This window comes from Euprymna scolopes, chromosome 28 (genome assembly GCF_053919585.1).
Source record: "Euprymna scolopes isolate OS-2025 chromosome 28, ASM5391958v1, whole genome shotgun sequence".
Classification (NCBI taxonomy): Eukaryota; Metazoa; Mollusca; class Cephalopoda; order Sepiida; family Sepiolidae; genus Euprymna; species Euprymna scolopes.
Genome location: NC_136509.1, coordinates 83,338,798 through 83,353,579, shown reverse-complemented (window position 1 = coordinate 83,353,579; position 14,782 = coordinate 83,338,798). Strand labels below are relative to the sequence as shown.

The following is a 14,782-nucleotide window of genomic DNA, read 5'->3' as shown; positions in this document are numbered from 1 at the left end:
CAAACATTCTTTTGAAGTGATGCTCATGCATTATTAAGTAAAAAGATGTCCGTTCGACCTGAAGCCAACATTCTCCCATATGGTCTAGTGGTAAGTATTCCTGGCTCTCACCCAGGCGGCCCGGGTTTTGTTCCCGGTGTGAGAATGTCATGTATTTTATTTGTATTATTGGAATTACAATGTTTTCTATATTTCTCTCATTTGCAGGGCAATGTAGCGAACTTTTTTGTGACTTCCATATGCAGATAATTAACTGGGAAAAGCAAACATTCTTTTGAAGTGATGCTCATGCATTATTAAGTAAAGAAGATGTCCGTTCGATCGGAAGCCGTCATTCTCCCATATGGTCTAGTGGTTAAGATTCCTTGCTCTCACCCAGGCGGCCCGGGTTCGATTCCCGGTGTGGGAATGTCATGTATTTTATTTGTATTATCGGAATTACAATGTTTTCTATATTTCTCTCATTTGCAGGGCAATGTCCTGAACATTTTTGTGACTTCCATATGCTGATAATTAACTGGGAAAAGCAAACATTCTTATGAAGTGATGCTCATGCATTATTAAGTAAAGAAGATGTCCGTTCGATCGGAAGCCAACATTCTCCCATATAGTCTAGTGGTTAGGATTCCTGGCTCTCACTCAGGCGGCCCGGTTCGATTCCCGGTGTTGGAATATCAAGTATTTTATTTGTATTATCGGAATTACAATGTTTTCTATATTTCTCTCATTTGCAGGGCAATGTCCTGAACTTTTTTGTGACTTCCATATGCTGATAATTAACTGGGAAAAGCAAACATTCTTATGAAGTTATGATCATGCATTATTAAGTGAAGAAGATGTCTGTGCGATCGGAAGCCAACATTCTCCCATATGGTCTAGTGGTTAGGATTCCTGGCTCTCACCCAGACGGCCTGGCTTCGATTCCCGGTGTGGGAATGTCATGTATTTTATTTGTATTATCGGAATTACAATGTTTTCTATATTTCTCTCATTTGCAGGGCAATGTCCTGAACTTTTTGTGTGACTTCCATATGCTGATAATTAACTGGGAAAAGCAAACATTCTTATGAAGTGATGCTCATGCATTATTAAGTAAAGAAGATGCCCGTTCGATCGGGAGCCAACATTCTCCCATATGGTCAAGTTGTTAGGATTCCTGGCTCTCACCCAGGCGGCCCGGTTTCGATTCACGGTGTTGGAATGTCAAGTATTTTATTAGTATTATCGGAATTACAATGTTTTCTATATTGCCCTCATTTGCAGGGCAATGTCCTGAACTTTTTTGTGACTTCCATATGCTGATAATTAACTGGGAAAAGCAAACATTCTTATGAAGTGATGCTCATGCTTTATTAAGTAAAGGAGATGTCCGTTCGATCGGAAGCCACCATTCTCCCATATGGTCAAGTTGTTAGGATTCCTGGCTCTCACCCAGGCGGCCCGGGTTCGATTCCCGGTGTGGGAATGTCATGTATTTTATTTGTATTATCGGAATTACAATGTTTTCCATATTTCTCTCATTTGCAGGGCAATGTCCTGAACTTTTTTGTGACTTCCATATGCTGATAATTAACTGGGAAAAGCAAACATTCTTATGAAGTGATGCTCATGCATTATTAAGTAAAGAAGATGTCCGTGCGATCGGACCAACATTCTCCCATATGGTCTAGTGGTTAGGATTCCTGGCTCTCACCCAGGCGGCGCGGGTTTGATTCCCGGTGTGGGAATGTCATGTATTTGGTTTGTATTATTTAAATTACAATGTTTTCTATATTTCTCTCATTTGCAGGGCAATGTCCTGAACTTTTTTGTGAAATCCATATGCTGATAATTAACTGGGAAAAGCAAACATTCTTATGAAGTGATGCTCATGCATTATTAAGTAAAGAAGATGTCCGTTCGATCGGAAGCCAACATTCTCCCATATAGTCTAGTGGTTAGGATTCCTTGCTCTCACTCAGGCGGCTCGGGTTCGATTCCCGGTGTTGGAATATCAAGTATTTTATTTGTATTATCGGAATTACAATGTTTTCTATATTTCTCTCATTTGCAGGGCAATGTCCTGAAATTTTTTGTGACGTCCATATGCTGATAATTAACTGGGAAAAGCAAACATTCTTATGAAGTGATGCTCATGCATTATTAAGTAAAGAAGATGTCCGTTCGATCGGAAGCCAACATTCTCCCATATGGTCTAGTGGTTAGAATACCTGGCTCTCACCCAGGCGGCCCGGGTTCGATTCCCGGTGTGGGAATGTCATGTATTTTATTTGTATTATCGGAATTACAATGTTTTCTATATTTCTCTCATTTGCAGGGCAATGTCCTGAACGTTTTTGTGACTTCCATATGCTGATAATTAACTGGGAAAAGCAAACATTCTTATGAAGTGATGCTCATGCATTATTAAGTAAAGAAGATGTCCGTTCGATCGGAAGCCAACATTCTCCCATATGGTCTAGTGGTTAGGATTTCTGGCTCTCACCCAGGCGGCCCGGGTTCGATTCCCGGTGTGGGAATGTCATGTATTTTATTTGTATCATCGGAATTACAATTTTTTCTATATTTCTCTCATTTGCAGGGCAGTGTCCTGAACTTTTCTGTGGCTTCCATATGCTGATAATTAACTGGGAGAAGCAAACATTCTTATGAAGTGATGCTCATGCTTTATTAAGTCAAGAAGATGTCCGTTCGATCGGAAGCCATCATTCTCCCATATGGTCTAGTGGTTAGGATTCCTGGCTCTCACCCAGGCGGCCCGGGTTCGATTCCCTGCGTGGGAATGTCATGTATTTTATTTGTATTATCGGAATTACAATGTTTTCTGTATTTCTCTCATTTGCAGGGCAATGTCCTGAACTTTTTTGTGACTTCCATATGCTGATAATTAACTGGGAAAAGCAAACATTCTTTAGAAGTGATGCTCATGCATTATTAAGTAAAGAAGATGTCCGTTCGACCGGAAGCCAACATTCTCCAATATGGTCTAGTGGTTAGGATTCCTGGCTCTCACCCAGGCGGCCCGGGTTTGGTTCCCGGTGTGGGAATGTCATGTATTTTATTTGTATTATTGGAATTACAATGTTTTCTATATTTCTCTCATTTGCAGGGCAATGTCCTGAACTTTTTTGTGACTTCCATATGCTGATAATTAACTGGGAAAAGCAAACATTCTTATGAAGTGATGCTCATGCTTTATTAAGTAAAGATGATGTCCGTTCGATCGGAAGCCAACATTCTCCCATATGGTCTAGTGGTTAGGATTCCTGGCTCCCAATCCAGCGGCCCGGGTTCGATTCCCGGTGTGGGAATGTCATGTATTTTATTTGTATTATCGGAATTACAATTTGTTCTATATTTCTCTCATTTGCAGGGCAATGTCTTGAACTTTTTTGTGGCTTCCATATGCTGATAATTAACTGGGAAAAGCAAACATTCATATGAAGTGATGCTCATGCATTATTAAGTAAAGAAGATGTCCGTTCGATCGGAAGCCAACATTCTCCCATATGGTCTAGTGGTTAGGATTCCTGGCTCTCACCCAGGCGGCCCGGGTTTGGTTCCCGGTGTGGGAATGTCATGTATTTTATTTGTATTATCGGAATTACAATGTTTTCTATATTTCTCTCATTTGCAGGGCAATGTCCTGAACTTTTTTGTGACTTCCATATGCTGATAATTATCTGGGAAAAGCAAACATTCTTATGAAGTGATGCTCATGCATTATTAAGTAAAGAAGATGTCCGTTCGATCGGAAGCCAACATTCTCCCATATGGTCTAGTGGTAAGGATTCCTGGCTCTCACCCAGGCGGCCCGGGTTCGATTCCCGGTGTGGGAATGTCATGTATTTTATTTGTATTATCGGAATTACAATGTTTTCTATATTTCTCTCATTGGCAGGGCAATGTGCTGACCTTTTCTGTGGCTTCCATCTGCTGATAATTAACTGGGAAAACAAACATTCTTATGAAGTGATGCTCATGCATTATTAAGTAAAGAAGATGTCCGTTCGATCGGAGGCCAACATTCTTTCATATGGTCTAGTGGTTAGGATTCCTGGCTCTCACCCAGGCGGCCCGGGTTCGATTCCCGGTGTGGGAATGTCATGTATGTTATTGGTATTATCGGAATTACAATGTTTTCTATATTTCTCTCATTTGCAGGGCAATGTCCTGACATTTTTTGTGACTTCCATATGCTGATTATTAACTGGGAAAAGCAAACATTCTTATGGAGCGATGCTCATGCATTATGAAGTAAAGAAGATGTCCGTTCGATCGGAAGCCAACATTCTCCCATATGTTCTAGTGGTTAGGATTCCTGGCTCTCACCCAGGCGGCCCGGGTTTGATTCCCGGTGTGGGAATGTCATGTATTTTATTTGTATTATCGGAATTACAATGTTTTCTATATTTCTCTCATTTGCAGGCCATGTCCTGAACTTTTTTGTGACTTCCATATGCTGATAATTAACTGGGAAAAGCAAACATTCTTATGAAGTGATGCTCATGCATTATTAAGTAAAGAAGATGTCCGTTCGATCGGAAGCCAACATTCTCCCATATGGTCTAGTGGTTAGGATACCTGGCTCTTACCCAGGTGGCCCGTGTTCGATTCCCGGTGTGGGAATGTCATGTATTTTATTTGGATTATCGGAATTACAATGTTTTCTATATTTCTCTCATTTGCAGTGCAATGTCCTGAACTTTTTAGTGACTTCCATCTGCTGATAATTAACTGGGAAAAGCAAACATTCTTATGAAGTGATGCTCATGCATTATTAAGTAAAGAAGATTTCCGTTCGATCGGAAGTCAACATGCCCCCATATGGTCTAGTGGTTAGGATTACTGGCTCTCACCCAGGCGGCCCGGGTTCGATTCCCGGTGTGGGAATGTCATGTATTTTATTTGTATGATCGGAATTACAATGTTTTCTATATTTCTCTCATTTGCAGGGCAATGTCCTGAACTTTTTAGTTACTTCCATATGCTGATAATTAACTGGGAAAAGCAAACCTTCTTATGAAGTGATGCTCATGCATTATTAAGTAAAGAAGATGTCCGTTCGATCGGAGGCCAACATTCTCCCATATGGTCTAGTGGTTAAGATTCCTGGCTCTCACCCAGGCGGCCCGGGTTCGATTCCCGGTGTGGGAATGTCATGTATTTTATTTGTATTATCGGAATTACAATGTTTTCTATATTTCTCTCATTTGCAGGGCAATGTCCTGAACTTTTTTGTGACTTCCATATGCTGATAATTAACTGGGAAAAGCAAACCTTCTTATGAAGTGATGCTCATGCATTATTAAGTAAAGAAGATGTCCGTTCGATCGGAGGCCAACATTCTCCCATATGGTCTAGTGGTTAAGATTCCTGGCTCTCACCCAGGCGGCCCGGGTTCGATTCCCGGTGTGGGAATGTCATGTATTTTATTTGTATTATCGGAATTACAATGTTTTCTATATTTCTCTCATTTGCAGGGCAATGTCCTGAACTTTTTTGTGACTTCCATATGCTGATAATTAACTGGGAAAAGCAAACATTCTTATGAAGTGATTCTCATGCATTATTAAGTAAAGAAGATGTCCGTTCGATCGGAGGCCAACATTCTCCCATATGGTCTAGTGGTTAGGATTCCTGGCTTTCACCCAGGCGGCCCGGGTTCGATTCCCGGTGTGGGAATGTCATGTATTTTATTTGTATTATCGGAATTACAATGTTTTCTATATTTCTCTCATTTGCAGGGCAATGTCCTGAACTTTTCTGTGACTTCCATATGCTTATAGTTAACTGGGAAAAGCAAACATTCTTATGAAGTGATGCTCATGCATTATTAAGTAAAGAAGATGTCCGTTCGATCGGAAGCCAACATTCTCCCATATGGTCTAGTGGTTAGGATTCCTGGCTCTCACCCAGGCGGCCCGGGTTCGATTCCAGGTGTGGGAATGTCAGGTATTTTATTTGTATTATCGGAATTACAATGTTTTCTATATTTCTCTCATTTGCAGGGCAATGTCCTGAACTTTTTTGTGACTTCCATCTGCTGATAATTAACTGGGAAAAGCAAACATTCTTATGAAGTGATGCTCATGCATTATTAAGTAAAGAAGATGTCCGTTCGATCGGAAGCCAACATTCTCCCATATGGTCTAGTGGTTAGGATTCCTGGCTCTCACCCATGCGGCCCGGGTTCGATTCCAGGTGTGGGAATGTCAGGTATTTTATTTGTATTATCGGAATTACAATGTTTTCTATATTTCTCTCATTTGCAGGGCAATGTCCTGAACTTTTTTGTGACTTCCATCTGCTGATAATTAACTGGGAAAAGCAAACATTCTTATGAAGTGATGCTCATGCATTATTAAGTAAAGAAGATGTCCGTTCGATCGGAAGCCAACATTCTCCCATATAGTCTAGTGGTTAGGATTCCTGGCTCTCACCCAGGCGGCCCGGGTTCGATTCCCGGTGTGGGAATGTCATGTATTTTATTTGTATTATCGGAATTACAATGTTTTCTATATTTCTCTCATTTGCAGGGCAATGTCCTGAACTTTTTTGTGGCTTCCATCTGCTGATAATTAACTGGGAAAAGCAAACATTCTTATGAAGTGATGCTCATGCATTATTAAGTAAAGAAGATGTCCGTTCGATCGGAAGCCAACATTCTCCCATATGGTCTAGTGGTTAGGATTCCTGGCTCTCACCCAGGCGGCCCGGGTTCGATTCCCGGTGTAGGAATGTCTTTAGCATTTGTGGTCTGGTTGTGCAGTCGATTCCCGCTAAAGTCGTTTCTTTTTTTTTCTTTTTTACCCAATGTTGTTCAATATCCTTTTTTTATCTTGCCAGAATACTTAATATCCTGCATGTAGCAATTGTCTTCAAAGTTATTTTATTGTAACAGCCCCCCCCCTCCGATACAAAAACACCCGAAACTAGTCTCTCTTTAAAAATCTAACAAACAAAATTACCTAGGAATTAAAATCAGTTTTAGTCTCTCTTTTAAAATCTAACAAACAAAATTACCTAGGAATTAAAATCAGTTTTAGTCTCTCTTTAAAAATCTAACAAACAAAATTACCTAGGAATTAAAATCAGTTTTAGTCTCTCTTTAAAAATCTAACAAACAAAATAACCTGGGAATTAAAATCAGTTTTAGTCTCTCTTTAAAAATCTAACAAACAAAATTACCTAGGAATTAAAATCAGTTTTAGTCTCTCTTTAAAAATCTAACAAACAAAATTACCTAGGAATTAAAATCAGTTTTAGTCTCTCTTTAAAAATCTAACAAACAAAATAACCTAGGAATTAAAATCAGTTTTAGTCTCTCTTTAAAAATCTAAGAAACAAAACAACCTAGGAATTAAATTCAGTTTTAGTCTCTCTTTAAAAATCTAACAAACAAAATAACCTAGGAATTAAAATCAGTTTTAGTCCCTCTTTAAAAATCTAACAAACAAAATTACCTAGGAATTAAAATCAGTTTTAGTCTCTCTTTAAAAATCTAACAAACAAAATTACCTAGGAATTAAAATCAGTTTTAGTCTCTCTTTAAAAATCTAACAAACAAAATAACCTAGGAATTAAAATCAGTTTTAGTCCCTCTTTAAAAATCTAACAAACAAAATAACCTAGGAATTAAAATCAGTTTTAGTCTCTCTTTAAAAATCTAACAAACAAAATAACCTAGGAATTAAAATCAGTTTTAGTCTCTCTCGAAAAACCTAACAAACAAAATAACCTAGGAATTAAAATCAGTTTTAGTCTCTCTTTAAAAATCTAACAAACAAAATAACCTAGGAATTAAAATCAGTTTTAGTCTCTCTTTAAAAACCTAACAAACAAAATAACCTAGGAATTAAAATCAGTTTTAGTCTCTCTTTAAAAATCTAACAAACAAAATAACCTAGGAATTAAAATCAGTTTTAGTCTCTCTCGAAAAACCTAACAAACAAAATAACCTAGGAATTAAAATCAGTTTTAGTCTCTCTTTAAAAATCTAACAAACAAAATAACCTAGGAATTAAAATCAGTTTTAGTCTCTCTTTAAAAATCTAACAAACAAAATAACCTAGGAATTAAAATCAGTTTTAGTCTCTCTTTAAAAATCTAACAAACAAAATAACCTAAGAAATATTAATGCTATGTACAGTATTTATTTTTGTGTTGTACTATCAGATTTATAATTAATTACCTTAGAATTAAATTCAGTTTTAGTCTCTCTTTAAAAATCTAACAAACAAAATTACCTAGGAAATATTAATGTTATATATAGTATTTATTTTTGTGTTGTACTGTCAGTTTTATGATTATTTTTAACGGTTGTCAAAATATTCAAGCAGTTTCTGCGCGTATGAGGTGGTGGAATTTTACATGATAGTGGTCCCTTAAAAAGGGCAAAATGTATGGCTCTGTATCTCTTCAATTTAACAGTAAAAAATAACGATGTCAAAACTAATGTAGCGGACCATTAAGGATCTTTCATTTCTTGAGATGCTGATAAATCTCTTGAAATAAATATTAAGATAATACTTTCCTCTTTCTTGTATGCATTAAAGATGCCACCCCCCAAAAAATAGAAACATACTGAGGCAGAAAGATTGGCAAGATTAGAAGCTAATAGACTAAGAGTTGCTGCAATTCGCTCCAATGAAAATACTTCAAATAGACAGAGACGTCTAAAGCTCAACAGAATAGGTCAAAGAGAAAGGAGAGAAAGATTAACAAATTTGCAAATAGCAACCCATCGTGGAGTTGACAGAACTCGACATGCTGCAAGTCGTTTAGGTTTATCACAAGAAGAAATTCAAGAAAGGAAACGAGATGGTCGAGAAAGGATGGCAAGGCAAAAAGCAGCTGAAACAAATGAGGAGATAAATAGAAGACACACACAAGGTCAATTAAGAGAAGCCCAAAGACGAGAGAATGAATCAGAAACTGAAAGAACCTCTCGCCTATCCCAAGGACGTGTGCGAGAGGCTGCAAGGAGAGAGAAATGACTCTCTCACTACAGCTGATATAGGAAAAATGGACAAAGTATGTCAGCATTGCTCAGCTGTGAAATTTAAAGGAGAGACCCTTGGTTGTTGTTGTTCTTCTGGCAAGGTTGTGCTTGATAGTTTCCCACCACTGCCCCAGCTGCTGCAAGATTTACTCTCAGGCGAAGGTCCCATCTCTAAAGAGTTCCTGCAAAATCTACGCAGTTATAACAACTGCTTTGCAATGACCTCATTTTGTCACGAAAATGTGGCCATACCTGGGTGGAATCCTTCTTTTAGAATTCGAGGCCCGGTTTGCCATAAAATTGGGAACCTTTTGCCACCGGAAGATGGGTCATGAAAGTTTCTTCAAATCTACTTCTTGCATAGTCTGGAAGAGGAATTACATGCTCGGGGACGTGACAACAAACTCAATCCCCGCATTCTCCAAATTCTGACGGAATTTTTACACGAGAACAACCGCCTAATTCGTGAACTGAAAACCACAAAGGAGAGGATTGACGAAGAAAACGTGCAAGAGCATAAAGTTGTCATAAGAGGCCACAAACAGACCACCCACGGCGATTCAATGCTCCTACAACCACGTCAGAGATTGCGATACTCATGGAAAACGAACCGGCCACGAACCGAGATATTGTATTACATTATAAGAACAGTACATTAAAAAAAGATCTCGGAAGTACATCCGCTCTATGATCCATTAATGTACCCCTGTGGCTCTCCATCCTATAGTATCTATATGAAGGCATCAAATGGGTGGAAAGTTACTCAACAGCAGTTTTATTCCTACCATTTAATGATTCGGCTTGAAAAATATTTTCTCCTGTACCGAAGACTGTTTCAACAATGGCTGGTGGATGTGTACTTCAAGATTGAAACAGAACGTTTACAGTTCCTGCGTCGAGGGCAACAGACCTTGAGAGCTAGCAGTTATGGAAACTTAAGGGATTCAATTCTTAGAGCTGATTGGAATCCAGACCAGATTGGGCAAAGGGTTATTCTTCCAGCAACGTATACAGGAGGCCCTCGATATATGTTTGAGCGTCAAAGTGATGCCATGGCTTATGTTCGGCGAATGGGCCAAGCAGACCTTTTCATCACTTTCACGACCAATCCAAAGTGGACGTAAATTACTGAACATCTCCATCAAGGACAAGGATCCCCACGATCGTCCAGATATCGTTGTCAGGGTATTTAGACAAAAACTTAAAAAGTTAATGGAATTTATTAAAAAAGGAGCATTTGCAGGTTGAGGGCCTTCCTGTGCAGCGTTGAATACCAAAAGAGAGGGTTATCGCATGCGCATATACTCACCTGGCAAGCCCCAGAGGACAAAGTTAAACCGGAACAAATGGATCTGTGCATATCTGCAGAAATCCCCGGTAAAGAGGAAGACCCTGACCTTCAAACAAAAGTGATGGCACATATGGTTCACGGACCTTGTGGACCCTTGAATCCAAGTTGCCCATGTATGGTCGATAACAAATGCACTAAGAATTACCCAAAAGAATTCATTGATTGTACAGAGCAGGGTAGTGACTCGTACCCCAAATAGAGGCGACGAAAACCAGAAGATGGAGGCCACACTGGTACAATAAGGATGAAGATAAATGGTCGGTTTGTTAATCAGGTAATAACTAACCAGTGGATTGTTCCCTACAAACAGTCCTCCTTCAGCAATTCAACGCTCACATTAATGTTGAAATTTGCAGCTCAATCCAAACTATTAAATACGTACTTAAATACGTAAACAAAGGCTGCGATCCCTCCAATTGTGCAACTTGCTGTACATTTGGAAAATGGCCAACGCATCATGTTCTCGGCTAATACTGCTCTTGAACGAGCGCAAGGTCCACCACCTGCAACAACTTTGACAGCATTCTTCGAGCTCTGCCATGAAGACAACTTTGCAAGGGGTCTTAAATATGTGGATGTCCCCGAGTTTTATACTTGGAACAAATCAACAAAAATATGGTACAGGAGAAAACGGGGGGAACAAATTGAAGGAAATCATGATGTATGGAAGGCCCCATGCATTGGCAGAATGTACACGATTAGTCCAAGAGTAGGGGAGTGTTACTTCTTACACCTGTTGCTCAATGAGGTTGCTGCGCCAACTTCATTTCATGATTTGTGGGAATATAATGGAGAAGTTTTTGAAACTTATAGGGCAGCGTGCCTTGCCCGAGGCTTTCTTGAAAACGACCAACACTTGCACCAAGCACTGGAAGAGGCAAGTGTCATCCAGTCCCCATCAAATTTGCGAAGCCTCTTTGCAATAATTTTAACGGCGTGTGAGCCAAGCAATCCCATTGAACTTTGGATGAATTTTCGTAATGCAATCTCGGAAGACATTCTCCACAGACACAGGCGAGAAGTAAGCAACCCTGAAGTAGATTTCAATGATGAAATCTACAATAAAACCCTTTCTCTAATCGAGGAAAATGTTCTTCTTAGGGCAGTCAACCACTGGCAAGCTACGGATTACCTGCGCCGAGACAAAGAGGAGATTCAATACTTGCGCTAGAATACCAAAGGCAAGTTTATAACAATGCAGAACTTTCCCAACAAGCAGAAAATTTACAAGGACAATTGACAGAAGATCAAAGAGAAGTCTACAATAGTTTCATGTCAATGTTGGAAGAAGGTCAAGTGAATGAAAACAGCAGCTGTCAGAGTATGGTGTTCCTTAATGCTCCAGGGGGCACAAGAAAGACATTTCTTGTCAATTTGATCCTTTCAAAAATTAGATCCATGGCAAAGATCGTTCTTGTAACAGCATCCAGTGGCATTGCTACCACTCTATTTCAAGGTGGCCGCACTCTTCATAGCACTTTTAAAGTACCATTAGATACGCATCGAATAGACCAGCCAGTTTGTAAAATTACTGGCACTTTCGTCTTGGCAAAGGTCATCCGAGACGCATCTGCAATCATTGTGGACGAAGCCCCAATGACCCACAAGAGTGCTTATGAAGCAATTGATAACACATTGCAAGACATAAGGGGAAACAAGAAGCCCATGGGTGGTATTCCAACCTTATTTTGCGGGGATTTCCGTCAAATACTGCCAGTTGTAGAGGATGGCACAAGAGCAAACATTTTCAATTCAAGTTTGAAGAAGTCTTATCTCTGGAGACACATTATAGTGAAGAAACCGACTACAAATATGAGAGCCCATATCTCTGGAAACTCAGCCTCAGCAGACTTCTCACAATTGCTTCTTCAGATAGGTAATGGTCAGTTTCCAATTACTTCCCTACCTGATACAATAAAGATCCCACCCGAGCTTGGCAAATGTATGAGTGATCTGAAGGAATTGAAAGACAGAGTGTACCCGGACTTGCAAAACAACGGAAAATCTCCCGACTGGCTTGTTGAGAGGGCTAGAGTTTCCCCATTAAATATCAATGTAAACCGCTTGAATAAGTGGTTAATGGATGAATTTCCAGGAGAATCAAAGGAATACAAGTCAGTGGATTCGGCTACCAATGAAGATGAAGCAGTTCACTACCCTGTTGAGTTTTTAAACTTCTTAGAACTGAGTGGGATGCCGCCTCATACTTTAAATGTTAAAATTGGATCCCCGATCATGATTCTTCGATCTTTGGAACCGCCAAAAACCAGTAACGGAACCAGATGTGTTGTCAATAGATTGCACACCAATGTGATTGAGGCTCCAATTTCTTGTGGTCCCTACAAAGGTGAAACAGTCCTGCTGCCAAGGATTCCCTTAGTTCCATCTGACTCGGAACTTCCTTTTAAATTTAGGAGGCTCCAGTTTCCTGTGAAAATCTGTTTCGCAATGGGCATCAATAAAAGTCAAGGTCAAACATTTGAAACCATTGGTGTAGACCTGACATCAAAATACTTTAGTCACGGCATATTCTATGTCTCGACCAGACGGACAGGAACTTCTGAACAACTTTATGTTTTGGCCCCAAATAAAAAGAGCAGAAATGTAGTCTATCACGAGGCTCTTCAATAAAAATTCATAGAATACTAGCAAAAATATATAAAAATATATTTTCGCGGGTATTTTTGCTAGTGTTTTATATATTTCTCTCATTTGCAAGGCATTTTCCTTAACTTTTCTGTGGCTGCCGTATGCTAATAATGAACTGGGAAAAGCAAACATTCTTATGCAATGATGCTCATTTATAATTAAGTAAAGAAAATTCATTTGATCGGAAGCCCACATTCTCCCATATGGCCTAGTGGTTGGGATTCCTGGCTCTCACCCAGGCGGCCGAGGTTCGATTCCCCTGTGTTGGAATGTCATATATTTTATTTGTATTATCGGAATCACAATGTTTATATATTTCTCTCATTTGCAAGGCATTTTCGTTAACTTTTCTGTGGCTATGGTATGCTAATAATGAACTTTGAACTGGGAAAATGAACATTCATATGAATTGATGCTCCTAAGTAAAGAAGATGCCCGTTCGGTCGAATGCCAACATTCTCCCATATGGTCTAGATGTTAGGATTCCTGGCTCTCACACAGGCGGCCCGGGTTCGATTCCCGGTGTGTGAGCAGACATCTATATATATAAAAGCGAATGTGTATGTTTGGATGTCTGCTAAAAATTTTCGACAGACGCGACGAAAATTCACAAACTCGGTATCACATTGAAGCTACATCCCTTGCTCGAAAAATTGACTAAAAACGTTAACTTTTTCACCCCGAAATCGACAATTTTCGACAGGGGGGTCAACAAAAACGGTCCTCTCGTGAATATGACCAATTCTACGCATGCGTCAGATGACGTCATGACCTGATTTACTTTAAATAGTAAAAAAAAACGAACAAATCTTTCATGTACGTCGCTTTAGCTCAGTTGGTTAAGGCTTTGGTTCATTATTTAAACGTTTTGGGTTCGAATCGTGGCGTGGGATGGTTTTTTTTTCGATTTTTTAAATGTTAATATCGAAACAGGCTTATTTAAGCCATTTTTCACGTGTTCGTTTTTATGTTTTCATCGTTCGTTTGCCTTACATTAGGTTTGTTTGTGTGTTTTTTTCCCGCTTAGTGTTAACGTTGTTTTCTTTTTTTACTTCGCTTATAACAAACAAACCTGCGTCGTCGTCGTAACGCTCGACCACTTCCGGCTGCGCACCTGTCAATTTCGTTCTTAAATAAATTAAAACATCTTTCACTAACTCATTCTGGCTAGCCGATTTTATTTTCAAACTGCGCCTCAGGGCTTCGGTTTCGATCCTATCCCCCCCCCCCCCGAGTTCTTTTTTATTTAACACAACACACACCTACAAACACCCGGGCAACGCCGGGTATCCCCGCTAGTCGACTAATAAAGGCTATAATTGCAGTGAATGCAGTTAGCAGATTCAGAGTTCCTATCGATCGCGGTTAACACCGTACGAAGGTCAGGGGAATTGTTGGCCGAAACGTCGTGAAACAAATGAAAAAAGATGAGGATAATAGTCTTCAATAAATAAATTAAGGTTCAGGTTTGTGATGATGATGATAATAGCAGAAAGTAAAGTATATTTCCCCTATTTCTTTGACCGTCATTGTTTTCGAATCCATTTAGTCTAATTTCTAATGTGTGTCTTCAGATAATTGAGGTTCGTTTCGTTGTCTTTCATTTCTATTTTATATTTTATCCTTACTCAACAACTTTTCCTAACAGAGTCACACACACGGTGAATCGGGGGTATTTTCACTCTCATTTTATATTTCCTCATGCTCTCCTCCTTTCCACCGAAACTGTTTCACGCCTGAGAGTATCTTGTACCTTTAGAACGCCACCATTCGCCCGG

General features: G+C 39.4%; 1 protein-coding gene and 21 non-coding genes across 22 annotated transcripts; all 22 read left to right on the top strand.

The window, feature by feature from the left end:
* The first annotated feature begins 337 nt into the window (after positions 1–337).
* On the top strand, positions 338–409 carry Trnae-cuc (transfer RNA glutamic acid (anticodon CUC)). Its single transcript has one exon. It is a non-coding gene; the product is annotated as a tRNA-Glu (tRNA).
* Positions 410–864: 455 nt separating this feature from the next.
* Positions 865–936, top strand: Trnae-cuc (transfer RNA glutamic acid (anticodon CUC)). Its single transcript has one exon. It is a non-coding gene; the product is annotated as a tRNA-Glu (tRNA).
* A 457-nt stretch (positions 937–1,393) lies between these two features.
* Positions 1,394–1,465, top strand: Trnae-cuc (transfer RNA glutamic acid (anticodon CUC)). The gene has a single exon. It is a non-coding gene; the product is annotated as a tRNA-Glu (tRNA).
* Positions 1,466–1,655: 190 nt separating this feature from the next.
* Positions 1,656–1,727, top strand: Trnae-cuc (transfer RNA glutamic acid (anticodon CUC)). Its single transcript has one exon. It is a non-coding gene; the product is annotated as a tRNA-Glu (tRNA).
* A 456-nt stretch (positions 1,728–2,183) lies between these two features.
* On the top strand, positions 2,184–2,255 carry Trnae-cuc (transfer RNA glutamic acid (anticodon CUC)). The gene has a single exon. It is a non-coding gene; the product is annotated as a tRNA-Glu (tRNA).
* Positions 2,256–2,447: 192 nt separating this feature from the next.
* Positions 2,448–2,519, top strand: Trnae-cuc (transfer RNA glutamic acid (anticodon CUC)). The gene has a single exon. It is a non-coding gene; the product is annotated as a tRNA-Glu (tRNA).
* Positions 2,520–2,711: 192 nt separating this feature from the next.
* On the top strand, positions 2,712–2,783 carry Trnae-cuc (transfer RNA glutamic acid (anticodon CUC)). The gene has a single exon. It is a non-coding gene; the product is annotated as a tRNA-Glu (tRNA).
* Positions 2,784–3,239: 456 nt separating this feature from the next.
* On the top strand, positions 3,240–3,311 carry Trnag-ccc (transfer RNA glycine (anticodon CCC)). Its single transcript has one exon. It is a non-coding gene; the product is annotated as a tRNA-Gly (tRNA).
* Positions 3,312–3,503: 192 nt separating this feature from the next.
* On the top strand, positions 3,504–3,575 carry Trnae-cuc (transfer RNA glutamic acid (anticodon CUC)). Its single transcript has one exon. It is a non-coding gene; the product is annotated as a tRNA-Glu (tRNA).
* A 192-nt stretch (positions 3,576–3,767) lies between these two features.
* Trnae-cuc (transfer RNA glutamic acid (anticodon CUC)) lies at positions 3,768–3,839 on the top strand. The gene has a single exon. It is a non-coding gene; the product is annotated as a tRNA-Glu (tRNA).
* A 191-nt stretch (positions 3,840–4,030) lies between these two features.
* On the top strand, positions 4,031–4,102 carry Trnae-cuc (transfer RNA glutamic acid (anticodon CUC)). Its single transcript has one exon. It is a non-coding gene; the product is annotated as a tRNA-Glu (tRNA).
* A 192-nt stretch (positions 4,103–4,294) lies between these two features.
* Trnae-cuc (transfer RNA glutamic acid (anticodon CUC)) lies at positions 4,295–4,366 on the top strand. Its single transcript has one exon. It is a non-coding gene; the product is annotated as a tRNA-Glu (tRNA).
* A 191-nt stretch (positions 4,367–4,557) lies between these two features.
* Trnak-cuu (transfer RNA lysine (anticodon CUU)) lies at positions 4,558–4,629 on the top strand. Its single transcript has one exon. It is a non-coding gene; the product is annotated as a tRNA-Lys (tRNA).
* Positions 4,630–4,821: 192 nt separating this feature from the next.
* On the top strand, positions 4,822–4,893 carry Trnae-cuc (transfer RNA glutamic acid (anticodon CUC)). Its single transcript has one exon. It is a non-coding gene; the product is annotated as a tRNA-Glu (tRNA).
* A 192-nt stretch (positions 4,894–5,085) lies between these two features.
* On the top strand, positions 5,086–5,157 carry Trnae-cuc (transfer RNA glutamic acid (anticodon CUC)). Its single transcript has one exon. It is a non-coding gene; the product is annotated as a tRNA-Glu (tRNA).
* A 192-nt stretch (positions 5,158–5,349) lies between these two features.
* Trnae-cuc (transfer RNA glutamic acid (anticodon CUC)) lies at positions 5,350–5,421 on the top strand. Its single transcript has one exon. It is a non-coding gene; the product is annotated as a tRNA-Glu (tRNA).
* A 192-nt stretch (positions 5,422–5,613) lies between these two features.
* Trnae-uuc (transfer RNA glutamic acid (anticodon UUC)) lies at positions 5,614–5,685 on the top strand. Its single transcript has one exon. It is a non-coding gene; the product is annotated as a tRNA-Glu (tRNA).
* A 192-nt stretch (positions 5,686–5,877) lies between these two features.
* Positions 5,878–5,949, top strand: Trnae-cuc (transfer RNA glutamic acid (anticodon CUC)). Its single transcript has one exon. It is a non-coding gene; the product is annotated as a tRNA-Glu (tRNA).
* A 192-nt stretch (positions 5,950–6,141) lies between these two features.
* On the top strand, positions 6,142–6,213 carry Trnae-cuc (transfer RNA glutamic acid (anticodon CUC)). The gene has a single exon. It is a non-coding gene; the product is annotated as a tRNA-Glu (tRNA).
* A 192-nt stretch (positions 6,214–6,405) lies between these two features.
* Trnae-cuc (transfer RNA glutamic acid (anticodon CUC)) lies at positions 6,406–6,477 on the top strand. The gene has a single exon. It is a non-coding gene; the product is annotated as a tRNA-Glu (tRNA).
* Positions 6,478–6,669: 192 nt separating this feature from the next.
* On the top strand, positions 6,670–6,741 carry Trnae-cuc (transfer RNA glutamic acid (anticodon CUC)). The gene has a single exon. It is a non-coding gene; the product is annotated as a tRNA-Glu (tRNA).
* A 4,886-nt stretch (positions 6,742–11,627) lies between these two features.
* Positions 11,628–12,986, top strand: LOC145249417 (ATP-dependent DNA helicase Pif1-like). Its single transcript, XM_080110969.1, has one exon. It carries the CDS (start codon positions 11,628–11,630, stop codon positions 12,984–12,986), a length of 1,359 nt encoding a protein of 452 aa, XP_079967095.1.
* The last annotated feature ends 1,796 nt before the right edge of the window (positions 12,987–14,782 follow it).